General features: G+C 37.0%; 1 protein-coding gene across 5 annotated transcripts in view; it reads left to right on the top strand.

Moving 5' to 3' along the window:
* Window positions 1-22601, top strand: part of CNIH3 (cornichon family AMPA receptor auxiliary protein 3) — a 58401-nt gene that overhangs the window by 14083 nt on the left and 21717 nt on the right. For all 5 annotated transcript variants that reach the window (XR_015258263.1, XM_086745601.1, XM_086745604.1 and 2 more), the window contains exons 2-3: window positions 10404-10472; window positions 12885-12932. Coding sequence is in view for 4 of the 5 variants with exons in the window: in XM_086745601.1 (XP_086601727.1) it covers window positions 10404-10472; window positions 12885-12932 (117 nt within the window). In the remaining variant the exon portion in view is untranslated. The remainder of the gene's footprint in view (window positions 1-10403; window positions 10473-12884; window positions 12933-22601) is intronic.

Genomic DNA, 22601 nt, shown 5'->3' with positions numbered 1-22601 from the left:
GGCACTGCTTAAAGCGATGCTCTGCTCTAGAGATGAACAACAGTACAATAATCAAACAGAAAGGCGTAGTTTCACTTCTCATACGTTATGAGTCTACTGACAGTGTTCTTTGCTGCACCATATAAAATGTTAGAGGAAACAATCCGGAAGCTTTGGTTCTTCTGCCACTGATTCTGTAAATAATTTACTTTCTCTGAGCTTCATTTTTCCTCTTTTATATAAAATGGAAATGATATTTTCCTTGCGTTTGTTACGGCGTTCATTGCCTTGAAGGGAGATTTGTAACTGCAAGGCATTTTTAGCTATTATTGTTTACTTTTATTAATATGCGGCAAATTAATAAGTGTAATATTCAGAAAAGTAAATAAATTGGGGAGGGGTAAGAGAAGAAAGGCATACCTTTCATCTCACTTTCCTCTCTGCATTTTATTTTGCTGTAGTGTTAAGGTTCTCATCAAAACCAGCATTTCAGGTACACTCATCTGGGAAGCTACTGACTTACATGGGCACATATGATGAAAACTAAGATTTGAGCCTTTTTTCTTTTTTTTAATAGGAGATCTTTAACAAAAGGATATAGACAAGGAATAAAATACTACGAAAAGGATAAAATTATCTGTCTTTTGAGGCAAGTTTCCTGTCCATTTGTGCAATTTTGAATAATCTTTCTAAGCAACTGCTATCTATCACTCTCTAATAGACGAGAGAAGGGCTCTTCATAACAGAAAGTCAGGATAGGTGATTTCCACTAGAATTATACTTGGCAGTGCAAAGATTACTCAAAATTATTTTGCTTTATTGCCTGTCTGCTTCATTGATAATGTAACTGCAACTTCCAGGGCAATTTAAGCCTCACTTTAAAATATAATTAAGATGCAAATATGCTCCAGTGTGCCAACTTGAAAACAGGCGTGTTTGTAGCTGAGATCATATGGAGAAAGGCAAGGAACTAAGTCATATGAGATAACATTGAGACATTGACTGATACACCCATCTGGCTAATGGGGAAGTGCTGTTACAAATATCAGAGCACTTGCTGGGTTTCAGAGATAAGCAGTTAAAAACAGTCAAATAAATGGGTGAGGAACATTGTCAAGGACAGGCAAGGATTAAAGGTTTATTCTTTGATACTAACATGAAACACGGAGTTGCATATTTTACCTATTAGTTAATATATCCATGTAAAATTAGAACATTAGTAATTTTTAAGCTGAACAATAATTTTTGTCTTTCTGACTTTATCTAGTAATTTTTCAGGGCATGTACATTTAAACTTGCACGTATTTTGCAGTAGTCTACCTGCTACAAAGAGAAAGAGGTAATGCATCATTTTTGCATGTCATTGGGAGCTAAGACTGCTCTGAAAGCTTGTGATGTGAACCCAGCAGGCAATATTTATCAATGCTGTTAATAGGTTTCTTATCTGAAATGCAAACCCACACAAATACTGCAGGTATTTGGCCTACAGGGCTTTCTAACACCATTCTCCTGAATCTGAACTGCTATCTAAAGAATCAGATTTTAGTGCACCTTTGGGTTATCTTTTCAAATAAGGGATATTAAAGTCCATAAATAGCAGTGGTGATATCTGCCAGTATTTGCTGTCTACAGCTTCCTTTGCTCTCTGCAGCTTCCTGAGAAGGGGAAGCGGAGAAGGAGGTGATGACTTCTTCTCCCTGGTATCCAGTGATAGGATGCATGGGAATGGTTCAAAGCTGTGCCACGGAAGGCTGGACATTAGGAAGCACTTCTTCACCAAGAGTGTGGTCAAACACTGGAACAGGTTTCCTAGAGAGGTGGTCGATGCCTCAAGCCTGTCAGTGTTTAAGAGACATTTGGACAATGCCCTTTAACCTTCTGTCAGCCCTGGTTTGGTCAGGCAGTTGGACTAGGTGGTCGTTGTAGGTCCCTTCCAACTGAAGTAGTTTAGTCAATTCTAGTCTGTTTATTCTAGTCTAGTCTATTCTGTTCTATTCTAGTCTACAAAATGCTTTCCAATTTCTAGATGATGTACTGAATTCCATTACTAATTCGGAAATTATTGACTATTGAGACCGTTCTTATACCTACCATATATAAATTCCTGCAGTGTGGCTTTGATGCAGGGATGGAGAGTAGAGCTGTGTCAGGCCTCTCTGCTCAAACAGTTCGTGGTCAATCTGCAGCTGTTAAAGTGCAGTCGTATAGGTCAAGCAGCTTTTCTTATCTCTTTGGCTGCAGCTTGACTGGCAGGGTGGTGAATTTGTCTTCATAGGAAATTCCTGCTGCACTTCCTTGTCAGGGATACTTCTTCCTTCGGGATGGAGTAGCAGGCACCAAGTTCTTTTTGTACTCGGTCCCTGCTTAGATTGGCAAGGGGAGAGTGTGATGTCCCCTCAGCCACAGAGAGCTGAGCCCACTGGATAGCCAGGTGAATTCCAAAACAGGAACTTTATTTCATAATTTATTATTTCTCTGCCACTCATTATTGTGCTATCACATTACCCATGGCCCTTTTCTCATGTTCATAAGGATCTTCCTTCTTCTCTCTGCTGTTAGAAGTGAAGCATTAGTAATACAGGGATAATTTGATACATGTAACTTACGTATAAAGGATCTTAAAGACATTTGGCAAGAAAAAGATTTTTACTTTTTCGAAAAACGGATTGGTTAGATCTAATTTCTTTTAGCAGATGTCAAGATAAAAAGCTCTAGACACCCAAAAGTTATTCCACTCACTTTAGGAAAAAAAATGTAGAGATACAGTGCCAGCATCATTTATCTGTGTTATTAATTCACATACAAGGGCTGTAATGCATAAGATTTCTGTGTGTATGTGTGGGTTTGCATGAACGTCAATTAGCATGAACTGGGATGGAGTTTCTGTTAAATTGAAGACAAATGGTTTTGGAGTCCTGCAAATTTTGATGCAATTTCCCACAAAATAAAACTTTCTCATTTTGCTAAGTAGCTGTTGTAATGAAGCAGTCTTGGCAATGATATATATAATTTGTTGCAGAGATAACACAAACCTAAAAGTTGGGAGAAGACTCCCAACTTTCACAGCAGGTTTGTGTTGTGTTCCAAATGGAGCACTGAAGAAGGAAATCGTATGCCTCCTCCTTGTTTTTAAAATAAGCTTGATGCATTTATCACTTGGATCTTCTGATGCGGTGTCTGCAGAAACTGGGGGCTGAAGCTGACAGCCCAGAAAGTCCCCTCCTGTTCTCTTTTCTGGATTCTGTTTTGACAATTAAGTTGACAATAAATTAATAACATTTACTGGCATTACCGTTTCTTTATAGGACAAACGAGACTTTGATCTAGAAAAGAAGAGAAAATGTTTTAATCTCGACTAAGCAGTGTGTTTCCTTTAAAATAAATACAATAGAATATTGAACTATGTCATATGATCTCATTTCCCTAAAGCCAAAATATATTCCAAAGTAAAAATATAGTATTGGAATAAAATTTTGCTTTTTGTCTTAAATCTGGAAATTTATTCAGAATTTGTTTATTGGAAATGTTGAAAATATTTGTTCTTCTGACTTAGAGAAAATATGTATCTTGGAAAACTCTGACATATAAACCTAATCCTCTTCTTTAAAAAGTGAGGATATGGTTGCTTGTGCTAGTTAACAAAATGCTAGTGTGCAGGACCGTTGGTAGCTATTCTTTCTGGATAAAATAGGAGATGAAAGTAGGCCTATAACATCTCCTTGCAAGTTTGTATGTTTTTTGACTTCCATGTCTTGGTCAAACTGTAGCTTAAGTTTCACTTTCTGCTGCCTTAAGTCCTCCAGTCCGTCAGTTTCAATACATATTTCTTCTCTGAACTGTTTACATAGTACTGCTAATAATGGTTACAGAGCAGCTGTATGGCCCCCAGCCCCTGAGCAAGTAAATATTATTGAATCTGTACTATAGTAAGTTTTGGATCTCCAGTAAATTGAAGTAGTTTGTTTTACGAAGAACTATTACTTTAATGGAGATCTTTTTACATCCAAAAAGATAGTAATTGGGGACATGAGTGAGAACAGCTTTGTAAACTCATAATATTGCACAGTTCCAGCATTTTAAAGTCAATATGTTTCAGTATCTGGCTTACTGAAATGCTGAGTTTACTACAGTTATGATCATAACTGTGATGAATAATTTTGTGCTCTTTCAGTGGGTCATAGATTGAACTTGTGAACATGAACATGGAGCCACTCTGGCTTGCCAGAAAACCTTCATGAACTTTAAGTACAGATCCAATACTGGTCACAGACCACTAGTGTTGGGAACATGAGTGAGTAGCACCATAAATGCTCAACTTACTAAGCAAGTACGAAACAAGAATATAAAAATTCCTTCTTAAAGAACTGGAAAGCAGAGGGTTATATTGATCAGGAGATTTTTCTGAAGGGTGTGAATGTTAACCCCAAGGCTTAGAACGAAGGATTTTTCCAGCTTCCTGTCAGCATATAGGACGATGTGCAGCATTGACCTCTGTATTTAGCCGGTTTCATTTCTGCTGAATTAACTTGAGCAATAACAGCCTACTTTGTCCTCTCTTCTGAAGACAGAAAGTGACTTGTGAAGGGAATCTGGGAACTACTTTCGTACTGCATGTATACCCAGCTCCACGTGTTTTAAAAAGTGAATCAGCTGATAACCCCTCTGTTACGAAGAAATGTAGGCATGATCTAAAAGCTTTGTGCATATTCTTAACTGAGCCTGTATCCTTCCCATGAAGTTAATTTTCTATTTATATACTAATTATAGTATAAAAATATATTATTATATTAATATATATTAATATATAATTATATATTATAATAAAGTGCATAAGCACACATTCTGAATGTTTTCCTATGACTGTACCTTCACGTTCTTATTTGATGCCCTGTTTTGAGGGGCTGCAGGTAGGATAGAGTGCAACAGTACGCTTATCTTTTCTGCCTTCAGACGTGAAAGCTGTGCTGTGCAGCTCAGTGATGATCAAGATATTGTAGGAAGACATTGATTTATTACAATACAATATAAAATTGTAGGCTCAAATGAATGTTCTTATTGGAGATCACAGTGGAAATGTTGATTCAGAGGAACTCTTACAGAGGGAGAAGGTTTTTCTTCTTGTGTTTATGTTGCTTGATAGCATGAACCAGGCGAGAAAGAGGGAAGAGGAGCAACCATCTTGAAGAAATGTTCACCAATGACATATTTAAATTTCTTGTTCAGATTAATTTCATATCATGATAAGAACTCGGTGGCAAAAATTGTTCTTTTGGTCTAATGCTTTGTTGATGTCACCATTCTCTGCATCTCACTGTGGGCCTGCCTTACTCCATCATGTCAAGACAGTGACGTGTCTTCATTTCAGGTCCTTTTACATTCTTACCCAACAGACTCTCTCACACATGTTTTGTCTGTTGCTGCTTCCAACAAAGTAACTCACTCACCTTGCATCAACAAGGTTCAAACATGATAAATGTTCAACACCATTTCCCAAACGCAGTAAATACTATACAGCTGCTGATGAGGAGGCATGAAGTTTAGGAGCACAGCATGCTCATAAAACTGTCCACCTTCTGTCTATGTGCTGACTTGCAGACAGCCTATGAACTGCCGGTATGGGTGTTGTGAAAGCTATGCATGAGAGTGGAGGGGTAGACAAATTGTTTAAGTGAACCATTAAAGACAATCTCTTCAAGATGAGATTGTGGTACGTTGGCAGGGTGGTGGCGAGGAAGCATATGTTAAGTGTTACTGTTCTGTTCTGTGGTTAGTGTGGTTGTCATCAAGTTCTGGTTTATCTTAACTTTTCTAAGATGCCAGTGAGCAATAATATCCAAGTTCTTTGCTGTCACTGAATTCACACCCACACCAACTCCCTAAAACACGACATTCTCAATTTAAATGTATTTCTGTAAGAGCTCAGTGATTTAAAAAAATCCCTAAAAATGAGAGATCATAATTAATTACTACCATTAATAGGTGAAATTTTCAGTTTGATGGGTGCATAAGCATAGGAAAAAAACAAAATTCCTGTTCAATCTTATGTGAATATTTCCTTATTCAAAGCTATTGTTGTCTGGAGAGATGAGCACAGAGAATGTGGGTAATGAAAACAGATTTTATAAATATCATTGCAGTTGTAGCTGTACTGAAACATATGTTATCATCACAATCTCATTTGTTCAGTGTGTTTAAACTGAGGCAAATTCCTTGCTGACTTACACTTGGAGTTAGGAGATTTGCAGATGGTGTGAATCACCAGGGAATATTTTTGTAAACCTTTAGTTTTATGAGGTGGATAACACCCAGAAGTACATTTCTATCAACAGACAAAACCACGGCTAGGGCAGTGGCAGAACAAACTTCCTGCAGTGTTTTGCAGTGTGCAATCACAGGGAAAATTCTCCAAGTAAGAAGGGAAGGTAGTTCAATATCCATTGCCCATTCAATCTCTGGCCTCTTTTCTGCAGTAATGGTAAATTTGTTGCTAAACATAATGATTTTTTTATATATATATATATATATATATAGCTTTGCAAATAAACAGATAACTGTTGGTTTTTTTCTTTCTTGAAGTTTGTAAATAAATATCAAATGGTCCTTATTTTCTTTCTGTGAAGCTGTGTACAACATTAATATTTACTAATAGAAGTAAATTTCTCCTCTGTGTGAGATCAGTCCCTGGCACATTTCCAAAATGCTGTCTGCTTAGCTATCTGTTTAGCCCTGTTGCTAGAGGCCAGTCACTTTTATTTGAAGAGGTGAGGTCGCTCATGTTCACGCATATGTATGTTTTGTAGTCTTAATTGCCACCCTGGAGCAAATTAGATTGCATAGCTAGAAGATATTGAACAGTTTATAAAATACCTTCATTTACAAAGATGAAATGATGGCAATTCATAAGGTGAAGTGCCCTTACTGGGCTCTGTTACGTTGTTTGCCTCCAAATGAGCTACTCTGCCAAGACGCTGATAAGTGTGGCAATTTCTGAGGTGAAACAGACCTTGAGCGTACCAGGATGCTGTTCTAGAGCGTTCAGCACCTCCGATTGGCTGATGTATGGGAGGCAGGTCGCTGTACTGCATCCAGCTGAAATGTAAACGGGCAGAAGATTGTTTCTCTGGAGAGTGGCCAGAAGACTGCACCTCCTGTGAAAGCATTGTGAGGTATTTAATAGAGGCAAGTAGTTAGTTATATGGGTTTTGTAGGGAAAAATGACAACTCCAGCCACACAATGCCCTCGGGCAATACACTCCTACACAAGGCTAGTTATAATTGAAGATGGAAGATGTTTCCTAATTAATTACGCAAACCATGCTGCAGCACCACCCAATCTTATTTTCAGTAATAGAATATAATTTGTGGCACAGTTACATAGTGTACTGTGAGCAACCACCAATCTTCAGAAGCTACACCTTTGTTTCCATTGTTTCTCATTTGCAGTTTTAGAATTAGGATACACAGCATTGTGAGATTAAAAAACCAACACAAAAAAACCCCATACCCCTCCCAAATGTGGCAGTTTCTTTATATTCCTTCTAATTGTGAGACTATCTAATGTTATGCTTTCACAGCTTTTCACTGTAGCTGAGAAATAGGAATGTGCTTTTTTGTAAATTGAAATAGATATCTTCATGTAATCAATGGATTTCTATTCTTGGGGATTTAATAAAATATAAACTATTATAGAACTTTTATGAAATAAAATATGAAGAACTGAGGAGGATTTATTTCTCTCGGCCTCCTTCTGGAGAGAAGCAGAAACTTTTACTGAAGAAACTTTCCCCCAGTCCTGTGTGCTTGACACCAGACCTCAATCTGTTTCTTGCAGGTGTAGCAGGAATGTCTCTTATCACAGTCACAATTTGCAGGTGTCCCAAAAGGTTTGTCTGTGAAGCTACTGTATTTACACTTACTGGTTCCTTAAAAACAATGCACTTAATACTGTCAGATTTGTTTCAATGCAATTAGATACCGTGTATGTGTAACATAAAATAAATTGCATGCCAGCAAATAAAGAACAGATTTTGGACTACGGAGTTGGGAATGCTGGTTAAAAAGAGAAAGCAAAAAATAAGGAAATCTAAGTGTGTAGTATATTTGAGGCTAATCTCTTTTCCAAACTGTCATTTAGGATGTCTTCAAGACTTAGCTGCATTAGTTAAGGCTAGCTCAACAGAGCTCTGCCTTAATGGTTCTGTTTTTCAGAGCAACCTAGTTCTTCATCTAAACATGCTTCAGTGTTATCATCCTGTCTCTGTCTTCAGTGAGTCTTTAGAGGCTTTTCTAGACTTCTTGAAGGGGGTCCGCCTTATGATTCCAGTGTTCAGGTTCCTCATGTTGTTGTCTCAGACCAATCTTTCCTCACAGCATGAGCTGGATCTTGTACTGGCTATCATTCTGTGATTATCTCAAACTCCTGCTTGCTGTTACTGACTACCAAAAGGAAGAGCACAGCACATTTACTCTTTCTGCCCACCCCGCCACACCCCCAGGGAATTTCAGCTCATCTCTACGTTTACAATAGGAAAAAAAGCTGTTACCACCGTACGTTATTAAAAACAGCTGTCACTCAAAGCTCATAACAGTTTTCTATCTTAAAGCCGCATCTGTAAGTACCAGTGCAGTGAGGTGAAGGGAATTTAAGGGAGATGCAAAGGATCACAAAGTAAATCAGTGGCACAGCTAGGCACAGAGGTGGCTCTCTTACCTGTTACAGGGCCGTCCTTCCCCCTTTCTGTCAATGCTGTCGGTGCTGATGTTGATACCCAGTTACAAACAAGTGTGTGCTGCTGACTTGCATGGTTGTTACCTTCTATACAGTTGGCCCAGCTTGAGAATGAGACCTGTTCAAGAAGTATTAAATAAGCTTTATTCTTTACAATTGTACTCTGACCCTCTCACAGTTTCTGTCATTTGCTGGTTTTACCTTAGTCTAAACATCTGTTGCAGATCTAATTCCTAACTTGTAGAGATACTGCATCTGTGGGGAGAAATGCTTCACTTAGAATCACATTTTATAGTTCCCTTTGTGGTTTATTCCAGCATTTTGACTTGTCATAGTTGAATAAATTCAATTCTGTAGAGGGCTCTTGTAAATTGTCACACTTTTGATTTTAAATGTGCTTTAGTGTGATGAATGCAGCATTAGAGTGGGATGCAAAGTAATGCTTAGATTTGTGGATTACAGCTCTAGGTTTTATTCTCAAGCTTCTCACCAGATTATTGTATGAATCATGGACAGGTCATTTTCAGGCTTTCTGCTCCTGCATTCCAGATCTGTCAAATGAATATGTTTTACCTATACAGTAAGTCTGTTGACACCTAGTTGGTTATTTTTTTGAACAGGCAGTAGGCATGCTGTAACATGTCATAGAATGGTTGTTCCACTCATATACTAATTACCCAACTGCTACCTTATACCTCCATCATCTTTTTATTGAGAACAAATACTTTCCTGGGTTGTAAATTGTCTGAAAAGAAATTATTGTTTTATATTACAAGGTGTTTATATTATTATTGTTTATATACTTATGAGGTGCCTATCATAGTGAGCTTTCATTCCTGAGCAAGCAGAAGAAATGTTGTTACTAGAACACAAACATAAAGTTAACAACATGCTTTGAGATCTTTGAATGAAATATGCTGAGGGTTATTACAGCTGTTTTCTTTCCAATAAAACATTATCAAGCGCTGTTATCTTTGTGGGCACTTTTATCTGCTGTGCTTTAAAAGGAGTGAGTAATTACCAGTGTGTCTGAATCCATTGGTTAATGGAGGAAATGGAAGGACATGAGCAAAAGACGTGTCTCCATTAATGAGATCTGAGGTAAAGGCTCTAAAACCTGCTGGAATTTAGGAAGGGCGTGTTTTGCTCTGGAGTAGGTTACTTTTGAGGAATTTGCTTGATAATGAATAGTGGCTTAATAATAACTAAGCTGATACTAATTTGGAATTAATATCTGAAGTAGTTGTAACAACTAATAAAAAGGGGCTGTTGTGTATGCATTAAACCTGGAATAGCATATCTGATGCATCTCTGTGTTTCAGGCAGTTAATGACTTTTCCCAGCATGGAGATGCATTCATTTGTGAAATAGTTTTATGTCATTTGGAAGTTTCAGCAAAAATCGTAGCTGATAGGTAAGAAGAAATCTGGAAAGCAACAATGCTGACAAGGCTATAGATATGATTTTACAGTGTGACAGATTAATGGGTTCTAGGTGTCATATGTAGGAGTATCCCATGTTTTGTTTTAACTGGTTGGTTCTTAAGGGAGTGTATTGGGGAAGCTAGTTTTTCATATTTTCTCTGGAAAGAGAGGAAAGGAGGCAGTGCATCTGACTAGTCTTTGAATGAGCATTCAGTACAATGAATGTTTGAATGAGCGTTCATTACAATATTTGAAAAAAACCTGTTTTTCAGATAATTGCCTTTGATGAACTTCGAACGGACTTCAAAAGCCCAATAGACCAGTGCAACCCTGTCCACGCAGTGAGTACAACCAGTGGCTTGCTAAGCAACAGTTACTAAAGAAAGGGAGATGAACTAAGCTATCAGGGAAAGGATGAGTGTGGAAATGAACGTAGAGTCTGTTGTAAAGTCAAATGTAGTTGATTTATTGGGCCAGTCTTAGGAAGCCAGATGGCAACTCTTTATGCTAATAGCTTTCCTTTTTGCTGGAGGAGGCAGGAAAATAATCTGTAAGTTCAAAAACTGAAGGATGCCAATGCTTTCTTCTTATCTTTTCATTCTGTGGCACAAGTTTTCCTTTTTGAAACTATTTGCTTTCTCTGCATTCAAGCATGGACTGACCACTTTTTCTCATACTGCCTGTATCAATGAGTCAAAAGCTTGAAGGGATTTGATAAGAGGTACATTCCTAGACTTCTCTGTCCCATGAGAGGGCCCTAAATAGTTCTGTACTTTAAGAGTAAGTTACACATTCTGCTGCATCTGCTATGGAAAAGGTTAAATATCACCCTGGGACCGTAAACTCAGTTTTACCTAATGAACCAAAATGCAACTCGAATTTAAGCATATGAAAATTTCTCTATTAATTAAAGCTGTGATCTGGGGTGATTTAGCTGACTGCAATTAAAAAAGCGTCAGATTTGTACCATCACAATTGCAATCAGAACTTGGCTCCCTGTCATTCTGCGGGGAATTACAATGATTATGACAGGTGCTGAATTTGATCTTTATCAAAGTATCAAGTTATCGAATTGCCTACAAATGATAACCAGATTCAGTAACTAGTACTTTGCCGTTTAACCTTGTTTCATAACTCAGCAGAGGATTTGTGGTACTGCTTAGACCACTGATTATTTTAAGCATAATCTTTACATGAATCCCCAAATAAGAAGGCTTATTTACTACTGACTAAGACATAAGCAAAGAATGAGAACAGAAGAAAGAAATTATATGAAAAAATCCTATAGATTACTTCAGTGGAAGTAATCTAGTTTTGAATTTACTGGAAATAATCTGATTTTGAATTAACTTTATCTGTTTTTCTTCTCATCTTGAGAACTGCACACAAGAAATATGTATTTATATGTACCAAATTCCTGTAATTTTTTCACTTCCTGAAACTCGTAAGATGCTCCATGGAAATAATTTCCTTTTATTTTAAAATTGTAATGGAATTTGTCTCCAGGATTAAAAAAAACTTAATAAGTCTCTATTTCAGTCATAATAGTGGTGTAATAAAAAATTTAAATCATAGAGTTTCCAGTAAAACACAGCAAAGTATTCTGTGATCAGCTTTCTGCAGTTTCACATACACATCCACACATGTTCGTTCTCGTGTTTGCAACCGTGAGTCTAAAATTTCTGAATCTCCTTTGAATCACAGACACCAGAGAGAAGCACAATATTTGTCTGGTGCCTATCAAGCTTCCACTCTCTCACTCTCTCCAAAATGATCCTTTTTTTTTTAAACACAATCGCTTAATCTTGGGGACAGGAAAGAAAGAGAGACATTTTGTTGGAGAGTCAAACTTGGAGCAAATTTAAAACATATGAAAAGCAGAAAGCTTACAGAGAGTTGGCTTCTCACATTGGTATATTTCATTACTTGTTTAAAAAAGGTTGTTGTTCAGAATATTTTTCCCCTTGTCTAAATGAAAGTAAGACCAGATAGTCTTCTGAGGAGAACAAAACCACTCTACCTTCTGCAGTGTAACCAACAGTAGAATCTTTCACAGTAACTCCAGTGATGGGGTTCTGCGAAAATCTGATTATACTAGTGAATTTCTCGTTATAAGCCAGTTAAAAGAAAACCTGTCTTTGACTTGTCTTCTTTCTGTGAATCGAGCTTAGAGTATCTTTTGAGTCACAGTGCTTAAGTACAGTGACTTTCAGTGTTTATGAATACATCTGTTGTTTAAAGTGGCATTTCTAGGACATTTCAGATATTCTTCACTAATGGGTTAAATTCTAATATCACATGTTGCTCAGGCACACTGTTAATGATAGAGGAAGGGCTGCCATACCAACTTCATGGTTGTTTTTCCCATTCAGAAGTATCTTGAAACCAGAGGTTGAGTACCTAAAAATGCAAGACTGATTCTCTGCTCAGATTGACACCATTGGATAGAGCCACAAATGCTGACTTAAAATAAGTTGCAGCCTCTGGTTCAAGGCTAACACAGACTTGAATCCCCATTTTATATTGTTACACCCAGCAACAGATGAAAAAATAACTTATTGGGACTTTGAAACAGGTAAACCATTTGGCTTGCAAGCAGTAGGTAAGAAGTGAATACTATCATTTCAGTTTAATAACGTGTTGCTTCCCTGTAGCCATAAATTGGGATCTAGATACACAGTAATTGTAATATATTGTCTTTAATTTATAACACCAGCTAATCTCCTCCCTTTTTCCCCGCTTTTTCTTGACAGAGAGAGCGGCTGAGAAATATTGAGCGTATTTGCTTCCTCCTGCGAAAGGTGAGCATAAACTAGCCTACAATTTGTGAAGTTTATGAGAATTAAAGCCATCAAGGGGCAATGTGCATTGATTTGCTCTTTGAACGATCCTCACACTCCATTGATGAAAGGCTGGATTCTACTCCAGAAGCAGAAGTCATGATGACTTTGTAAGGACAGAGTAAGACAAATTGTAAAAGTTTAATATAATAGATCATTTCTAGATAAGAACTGAAGTTTCAGAACACCGGCCCATTCATTTTGAAACATGGTTTTTGAGACAGTGAATCGTTGTGCAATTGCAGCTTGAGATGCTTTTATAGCCCTATTAGCTGATGATATTGTTGTAGCACAGGCTTTAGAAATACCCTTTTTCTGAACAGTGGCTTATTATTTGATAAACTAAATGTTTTATTAGCTACATATTTAATGTTTGCTTTTTTAATTGGCAGAATAGAATAGTTAATATAGTATTTATTTTAACTTGACAAAGGAGAGATGCTGGGTGCCTCAGTTTCTGAGGGATTTGAAGGAGCTGATAAATTGTAGGACTGACACATTCACGGGTTATTCATCTGTAGCTTGAAAGAGGCTTTTCATAAACACTCATTGTTCTCGTTACTCTGTCCCGCTAAAGTCAAAATAATCATAGTTCCAAACTATTTTATTCTATATATTCAAGTTTCTATAAACTGCCTTCAGCGGAGTAGTAATGGAGAAATTATTCTGAAAGTGTGAACAGCCAACATTCACATATACATTCTGAAGTGTGGACTGTTGGCTGCATCCTAATAAAGAACTAAATTCAGACGTGGTTTTAAGAAGCTGATGGCCTCATCCTTAGAGTTGGGAAAGCCAGTGCTAGGGATTATTTGTTTGGGGTGATCCAAAGGTGTAACTGTGACTCCATGCAGAATCTATGAAGCATCAGTCTCTGGTCAGTCAGAACCCGAGTCATATCGATTTGGCACCATTATGAGCATGTGACTGGTAGGAGCCACATTTAAATGCTTAGCCTGTTTATGACATTAGAGATATAAAAATAAGAGAAAATACTTATCACCAGTTGCTTTACTGGTGAGTGGTAATGTATTAATATATGTGAGCCCCATGGGAACGCCTTGCCTGCATCAGTGTTTAATTTTTATTGAGCCTCAGTCTTGCTGTGAGCAGCAAAATGAAGCATTTTGGCTAATTACAGACTCTGTATTCATAAGGGATTGGCTTGCTTCTGGTTCACTTAAATTGTTTGTTAATTCAGCCTCTTCTTCAAAGTTCTTTGGGGACACATTTGTTTTAATTGAGGGATTACATGCAAGAAGAGGAAGGTGCAACAACTACAGAGATTTGTAGTCTCAAATCTGACAGCCACTAAAAACAGCTTTAGTTTATGTAGTATAAAGGTTTCACTGTTGGGCAAAATTCTGGAAATGCAGTAAAGAATTGAGTGCTGTTATTATACAGGAAAATAGCAATTAGGATGTTTTCAGCAAGCACTAAATATATCAATTTTTATGACATTGTGTGGCTTTAGGTCTATTTCTCTTTCTATGAAACAAAAACATATCTGTTTCCCTATGTCTTGAAGTTAGATAATTCTTTTCATGGGCTTTTAAAACAGGAATATCTTGCTAGTTCTGACATTAGAACATAATGCTTAAGATCTGCTGTAAATCTGCTCTTTAAAGAGGTTATAGGTGGGCTATAAAAATATATCATTATATCTAGGGTTTAGAAGAGGTTCTTGGCAATTATTAAATGGACATTCGATACGTCACATAAATCTGATCCCGGTCGGCAAACAGTTTCTTAAGAATGGCTTTTCGATTTTATCTCCAAAATACTTGGAGAAGATTGTTAAAAAACTGTGACCCAGTATGTGATATGTCACCAGATATTATATAACTTATTTACATTTTCCAAAGTAGAATGGAGGATGTAATTGTTCTGCAGCTAGGCGTGTTCTGATGTTTGATTTGGGGAAAATGTTTCTATATCATTAAAACAAGTAGGGATCATGTGAAGCAGATATATATATATGGTGCTGGCGTGTTGGGCCCATGTTTTTATGATGCTGTAGAATTAGATCAGCCTAAGTTTTCTGGTTACTCGAGAATGATTATGTGTGAAGAACCTATGAACTTTGTATAAATGATATTATATTGGTCAAATATCTTCTATCCTGAAGTAAATGAGAGGAAGGACTTATTTTCTGAAGCCAGCACAAAGTGAGGTTCTCTGAGGATACAAGTATCTCATTTAATTCAGTGATGTGTTTTGGGGGCTTTATAGTATACATATATAGGTTCATCTGTGTGCTTGTTAAACTGTTGAATGTCCACCAATGTCCCTTGTGTGGGCATTTGTGTGTCATACAAGTGTTACATGATTCATGTAGGACATACACTAGTTTTGGCAAACGCTGTGGAGTCTGTGTCTGTGCTCTTTTTTTTGCTAAATTGCCTTTGTTTCTGTAAGGATATGATTACGTGAGACGTGACAGTGCTCTACAGAGAAATACAAACTAGTTGTGAATGAGCTGTACTGGGGAGTGCAATAGGTGAGGTGTGCCATATAGGTCTACTGTGATTTTAATGATTAAATATTTTGGTGGAATTATTAAAACGTATTCAGTTCATGGTGAGAGTGACATTACGTAATTGTAATTGCAGTTGTATTTCAAGAAATCTACCTACGTGATCAATTTCTGTTGGATATACTTCTTTTAGCACAAAGGACAATGAAGAATTTCCTAGATTAAAACACAGTCTATTTCATTAATCAACCACTGTAATATTGTTATTTTACCTTTGAGGAAATTTAAATTAAGTTGTGATTAGGCTAAGCACTGTAATTTTTTAATTAATCAGATAAATCCTTACTAAGGAGGAGTGTTGATTGAACTTGCTTTTTGTTCAGCAAATGTATTTCAGACTTCAGTTTGCTCATGCCAAACACTGCTACACAATATAAGTGACCTTTCTCAAATTATCAGCAAATATTTGTTTTTAAACACCATTAAGGTAAAGTAAGACTGATTTATGAACAGCAAAACTGGAACTGGAACTGACCTGGGAGAGAATTGAGGTAGATAAAAGGTAGCCTTTTACTCATTTTCCTACTGTAGTGTAACTTTTTAGTTAAGTTAGGCATAAAATTCCTAAAATTGCAAGTGTAATAGAATATTGTGCCAGAGTTCAATACTTTTTCTTTATTTTATTTGGGGGTATTTCGTGGTTGTTTTGGTTTTGTTTTTTTTTTGTTTGTTTGTTTGTTTTTGCAAGTCCTGATGCGGTGATTGGAAAAGAGCAAATTCAGCAAGAAATCTAACCACAGGCAAGGTGACATTAATCTCAAAGATGTTCCAGATGAACTTGAACTGTCCTGAAAAATACAAACAAATACACAGACAAAAAACCCTGCAGGGACAACTTTTGAATAACCAAACTTAGCCTGTTCAGCACTCCAGTACTAGCAGTAGCAACAGCAACAGTAGATAGTAAATCAAGAGCTGGAGTGTTAAAAAAAAACAAAACAAAACAAAACCAAAAACCTCAAAACCTAATCTTTTTTGTAGCAAGTTTTAGTGTTTTAGTTAGGAGGCTGGGAGTTGCCAATACTTGGTCTGTTCTAGTACTTCTGTCACTGGTTTCCAGTGGAGCTGGATCTGTGGTAATAATAGTGGAAATTTATTCTGTACTGAATAGTTCTAGTGTTTACCATATTAAATTCTGGCTTTTACTACTCTGCAAAAATAAAATGAATCCATCTTTTAAATTTATATTCCATGGTATATACCCTAATACACATCACAGTTATGTTATACTGTCTTTGCAGCTTTTGGTTAATAACCAAACCAATGTTACCTTAAATAGCAATTATAGGAGACACTCCATTCAGACTGAGATACTGTAAAGAAAATGTAAAACTTAGTGAGCATAATATATAATTCCAGACACCTGAGTGTCTGCATACAATCTTGTTTCCATATTTAAATATTCTGAAAAAAAAAAGGTCAAAATTGCCTACATATATGAAAGTCAGTAATTCAGAGGCATGAGTAACAAGAAGGTTGAAGGGTTATGGGTTAACACCACAGGTTCAGCCGTAGACAAAACATTCCAAGGACAAAGATCCTGTGTCCGTGTCATGCCTGTTTGTCAGTGTTGAATGCACATACTCAAAACTTGAAAAAAACCCACTATGTGTTCAGCGAAACATTACTGAGCTATCTGGATTAGCTGATAGGGAACAAGTTAGCTTTTTAGCCTTTCCTTAACAGCAGATGAAAACAGTACTTTCTGAGTATGGAGGTGGTTCTACTTTATATGTAGATAAATATCATGGGAAGTCAGCTACTTTTTTTTAAAGTATCTTCATCTTTCCTTGTTTGTCCTTATTCAGCTGACATTTTATTTTCTGCATCTTTTGGATGAAGGAGACTGACCAATGTGCACTAGAGTAACTGCCATATAAAATAGTTTTTGTACTTGGACCTTGTTAAATTCCAGACCTGCAACCCCCAGTAGCTCCCAGAATTCTCTACCTGCTGCAGCTACAGTGGACATATCCCTTTGGAGAGTGTAAGGGGTCATAGAATCATAGAATAGTTTGGATTCAAGGGACCTTTAAAGGTCACCTAGTCTAACCCCCCTGCCAGGAGCAGAGACATCTCCAACCAGATCAGGTTGCTCAGAGCTCCATCCAACGTGGCCTTGAATGTTTCCAGGGATGGGGCTTCCACCACCTCTCTGGGCAACCTGTTCCAGTGTTCCACTACCCTAATTGTAAAAATTTTTTTTCCCTAATATCTAACCTGAATCTGCCTCCCTCTATTTTAAAACCATTACACCTCGTCCTATCACAACAGGCCCTACTGAAGAATTTTTCCCTGTCTTTCTTATAAGCCCCCTTTAGGTACTGGAAGGTCACCATAAGGTCTCTCTGGAGGCTCCTCTTCTCCAGGCTGAACAGCCCCAACTCTCTCAGCCTGTCCTCATAGGAGAGGTGCTCCAGTCCTCTGATCATCCTCGTGGCCCTGCTCTGGAGCCTCTCCAACTGGTCCAGTAGCTGATTTGTCACAGTAGCTGTTTTGAGTTGACTGATCATATTCTTTTCTTCTTGAGAAATTTGCTGGTTACTATGATGATCAGTCCTTCTGTTGTTCTGCTTCGTAGTAATGGGCAAGCTTGAGATAATGTGTTGGGTTTTAAGTGTGTGTTTCTGGATATGTCAGTCGATTGCTTCATCATTGATTTAAGGATTTATAGATGTGTGGCATTCTTTTAGCCAGTCTGCAGGCTGACCGTCATTAGCAGAGCACTTCTCTAAACCTATAGCATGGTTCATTAAAATGCTTAATGTAAGATTATAAAAGAAAATTCAACAAATGTGATGTATAAGCATAAGGAATTTTTAAAGTGATGTGCATTCATCCATATATAAGAAAGAATCATACTTTCTTCCTGCGATTTAAAAATCTCATAGGCAGAAACTACAGCAATAAGACAATTAGTTTGTTGCAGAACTGGGAATAGCAGCAATAGTTTTACCTTTTGTAGTGCTATACATTTTTTACAACCTCAGTAAAGATGTTGTAATTCCTCATTTAGTTACACTTAACAGAAAAATAAAATATTGCAGCATAGCTGCACTAGAGAGAGAAGTCTGTAGGGTAAATACACACCAGGTTTGTGGTATACATTATATTCAGCACCTCCTAACTGGTAGTCAACATTTCATCTTTGAAGTTTAGGTGCTTGTGTTATCTAAGAGAATTTTTAATTTAGTTTTTAATCTAGTTAGAATTTTTAATCTAGTTAGAAGGTATTTTTGGACTGTTGAAACAGCAATGGTATTCTGCCTTGCAGGACAAAGAGGGTGATGTTTCTAGAGTTTTGATAAACTGCTGCTGTAACAAAGATCATAAAGGGAACAAAAAATGGCACCATGTGGAATTTTTCATGTTAGTAGTAATTGTTACAATGATGGAGCACATGAACTTTGTCCACTTTCATTAGAGACCAAAGGCTTCATAATTGTTACCAGTTTCTCAGTACATGTTGCATTTCTTGACATATCTAACGCTCTCTCTTTTCATATCTCATCAATATGATGAAACTGCTGACTCTTGGCTAATGATCTGCATAGCAGGAAAACTGTCAGGAGACTCTTTACTGAGTGACTGTGTTACCGAAATCTGGAATAAAACTCCTTAACAGGAATGTGAAGTTAAGAAGCAGGCACTTCTTCATTGCAGTGCTGGGTGCACGCGGGATCACTCCGCCTAGCATGCGCACCTGTCTGATCCAACAGCACAGTTAAATACACATCCAATATACATATTCACTAGATTTACGAGAAATGTTATGCATAAACATCAACATTCTGAGAAATACGTCTCCTCCCATTCGTGCATGCTCAGTCATTTGAGTCAGGGGTCTTCTGGTGGTCTCGGGGGTTGTTAGGACGCCCCCTTCTCAAATTCGTTGGTCGAACCCCTCCTTGAATTCTCCATATATGGTCCTGAGAACAAGGTCATCTTGCCCTTAAATCTTCTGGCTTAAAAGCGATGGCTCAGAGCCCAAACTGCATAGCTGGTGCCTTGTTCTACCACTCCCAAACTACCCCCAACATATTGGACCAATTATCTAAGATAAGGATGTGTCATCCTTCTAAGATAAGGAAGTTTTATGTTCCTTAAGGTAAGGATACTTCATATATAAAACTTAACCCTATATTTCTATGGTGAGTAAATCACTCTACATTTACATTCCAGAATCACATTGATTAAGTATTCTCCTATTATCAATCATTGATATTGTTATTAATTATAATTCTACTGGTTAGAGTCCGCGATACCCAGATCGAGATGGGAAGGGTATGGGGTTTCCTAGCAGCGAGCTGGTATTCGTAACAGGTTTGCAACGCTTCGGAGGTTTTGCAACATTTGTTTCAGAGGTTTTGCAACAACTGGGAGCATAAACCTTAAGCAAGAAACAATGTGGATAACTTCTGAAGAATTGATATAGAATTATCTACATAGAAAGCATATACTGCAGGTACCCAGGTAGTTATTCAATACTTTATCTCCTTTATCTCCTGGTGACTCAGTGCAATACAAAAGCTTGTACCCAAGCAAGCGTTGCTGGGTATAAAATGATTTAAATAGATACAATGTATTTTTAAAATTATTTTTATAATCTTAAATGCTTTTTGTCCTTTTTTTTTTTTTTTTTTTTAAATCTTTGCACTGCAATTCAGTGGTTCAAAACACAGTTGGTTTATATCAAAAAGCTTCCTGAACATCCTTGGATTTAGGAAGGGTTTGACTTCAAGTTTGACATTCATGTTTATCATTTATCTCTAAGATTGAATAACAAAAACAACTGTGAGAGCCCTCTGTGGGCACTCTCTGTCTCTCCTTGACATTGACAGCTTCGAGTAGTCTCTGTTTATTGCTCTGAAATGAAAAATATTCAAGTATGAACCCATGTGAAATAGGTCTGGACTTAGATTTGGATTTGAAGTTCTTATAATTTAGACATAATGTAGATAAAAACTGTGTAGTGCATTGTTGGTGGTTATGACCAAATATGTCTGAATTTGCATAGAAATTCCCAGTGAAACTCAGCAGAAACCACAAACATCAAACTCCGAGTAGAATGAGGGGAAGCAATACAAGGTTTTTTATTAGACAATTCAGCACATGCCTTTATAGTACTTCACCTGAGGTAGTAATTCTTTAGTCCTTGGAAAGTTGTCATTTTCTTCCCTGAGGGTTTGGCCGTTACTGGGAGAGGACTGTGTCACGAGGGAAGGTGACTGGTACATATTTCCAAGAAGTTGGAGTGCCTTTTGTTCAGATCACAGTTTCATCTCTAGTTTTATCAGGATCTGACCTTTCTGTTAATTGACTTGATAAACAATATGAATATGAAACAGTTGTTCAGTAATCCTTTTTTTAGAAGTTTAAACATATGATCTGTTATTGTGACTACAGTGATATTCTGAATTAATATTACCGTATGAAAAATCTTCATATTTTAAAGAAGTCTTCAGTAAATTTAAAAGGGTGGTTTCAGGATGTTCTATTTGTCGTCTTTCTGGAAGAAAATATAATACAGAAGCAAATCTGCTTTTCTTGTGATTACGTGCATATTCTGCTGTCTTACATCTTTGCCACTGTTTGAATTTTGATTCTTTTTAAAAAATCCTTAGTTGGATACTTTAATCTTTTAAAGGTCCTGTTGTGCTTCAGCCAGAGATTCCTTTCAGCAAGTCTGGGCTCTCCTTTTCTTATGGGTTCATTAATGTTTGTTACAGCAGTACTGTGACTCAAGTAAAGAATAAAACCTTATTGTGCCAGGTGCTACAAAAACCACGTGGTAATAAATATGAAGAGCGTTTGTTTAAATTCACAAGACGTGTACATGACAGGAAAGGAAGGACTGTGCAGCTGATCTGATGATAGAAATCTTGTTTTCAGAGAGCTACTTAGTTTTCTCGTTAGCTAGCATAGTTTGAATCTCTTAGTTTTAACTGAAGCTAAAAACATTTGCTGTTTTTGAGGGGTCTGATGGTTCATTGAGTTAATAATTGTATGTAGTCTTTAATCTCTACAGCAGCTGTTCAAATCCAACACAGTCTGTAATCAGACTCAAACTACTGTAGTCCAATTGATGAGTGTTGGGAGTAAAATTATCTTGTGTTGTATCTTAGAGACGTGATGCTTGCTCTACAGAAATACTAATAAACAATATGATGAGATAGATCTCTGTCAACATCATGGTGAGTATGAGCTACACCCCCCTGCTATACATGTGCACACATAATTAGCTCCTAAGCTGCCTTAGAAAAAATCTAGGGTTTGCATGCAGGCACTGGAATAAAGGATATTGCTGTTTCTAAAGCATTAATTAGATCTGCAGATTTTGTAGGATTTAAGCTTGCCATGCTGTATGGGTTCTGTCAGTTAGGACTCGGACTGTCAATACAAAATACAATATCCTTCATAAAACTAAATTAATTTAAGGTTTTTTGGGGGGGGATTGGTTTTTTTTTGTTTTCTTTTTTTTTTTTTTTTTAAGTGACCTAGGGCTTTTTAAAGTATATCAAACTCTCTATGTGAGAGACATAAAACTGTATTAGTATACAATTTTCAGTTTGTGGAAATCATGACTTATTTTTGGTACAGCATCTCTCATTATTCAAAAGAGCATGAGATAAATTTTAAATCTGCTGTTAATGTAAGGCTGTCCTTAGGTTATACATGTGAAAAAAAAAAAAAAAAAAAAGAAGAATGTAGCTTGACAGGGGAAGTGGGGATATGGGAAAAGCAAGTAAAATATTTTTAACTGAAATATTATACACTTCCACTAGCTCTGTGTTGGTTTAATTGTTTTCTGCAGCTTACGTAAAAGAGGATGGAGTTATCATACTGATAGTGATTCACACTTGGTAGAGATATTGTTCGCATCCAAAAACATGGGGGACATAACAATTTTCCCCCAAATCTTGCAATAAATTTGCAGTACAGACAAAACTTAGCTCTTCAGTACCTTTGTTGCTGAAGTGCCTTTCCCTCTGTTGCACTTGAATAGGAAATTTGCTACAGATCATCTAAAAGCTTCTCTCCTTCCTTCTCTTAAGTCTTTTCTGCCTACTCTTCTGTTACATTTATTATCTGTG

The sequence above is a fragment of the Chlamydotis macqueenii genome, chromosome 3 (genome assembly GCF_036417535.1).
Source record: "Chlamydotis macqueenii isolate bChlMac1 chromosome 3, bChlMac1.mat, whole genome shotgun sequence".
Taxonomy (NCBI): domain Eukaryota; kingdom Metazoa; phylum Chordata; class Aves; order Otidiformes; family Otididae; genus Chlamydotis; species Chlamydotis macqueenii.
The sequence above is the reverse complement of the archived record's forward strand: the minus strand, read 5'-3'. Positions and strand labels throughout refer to the sequence as shown.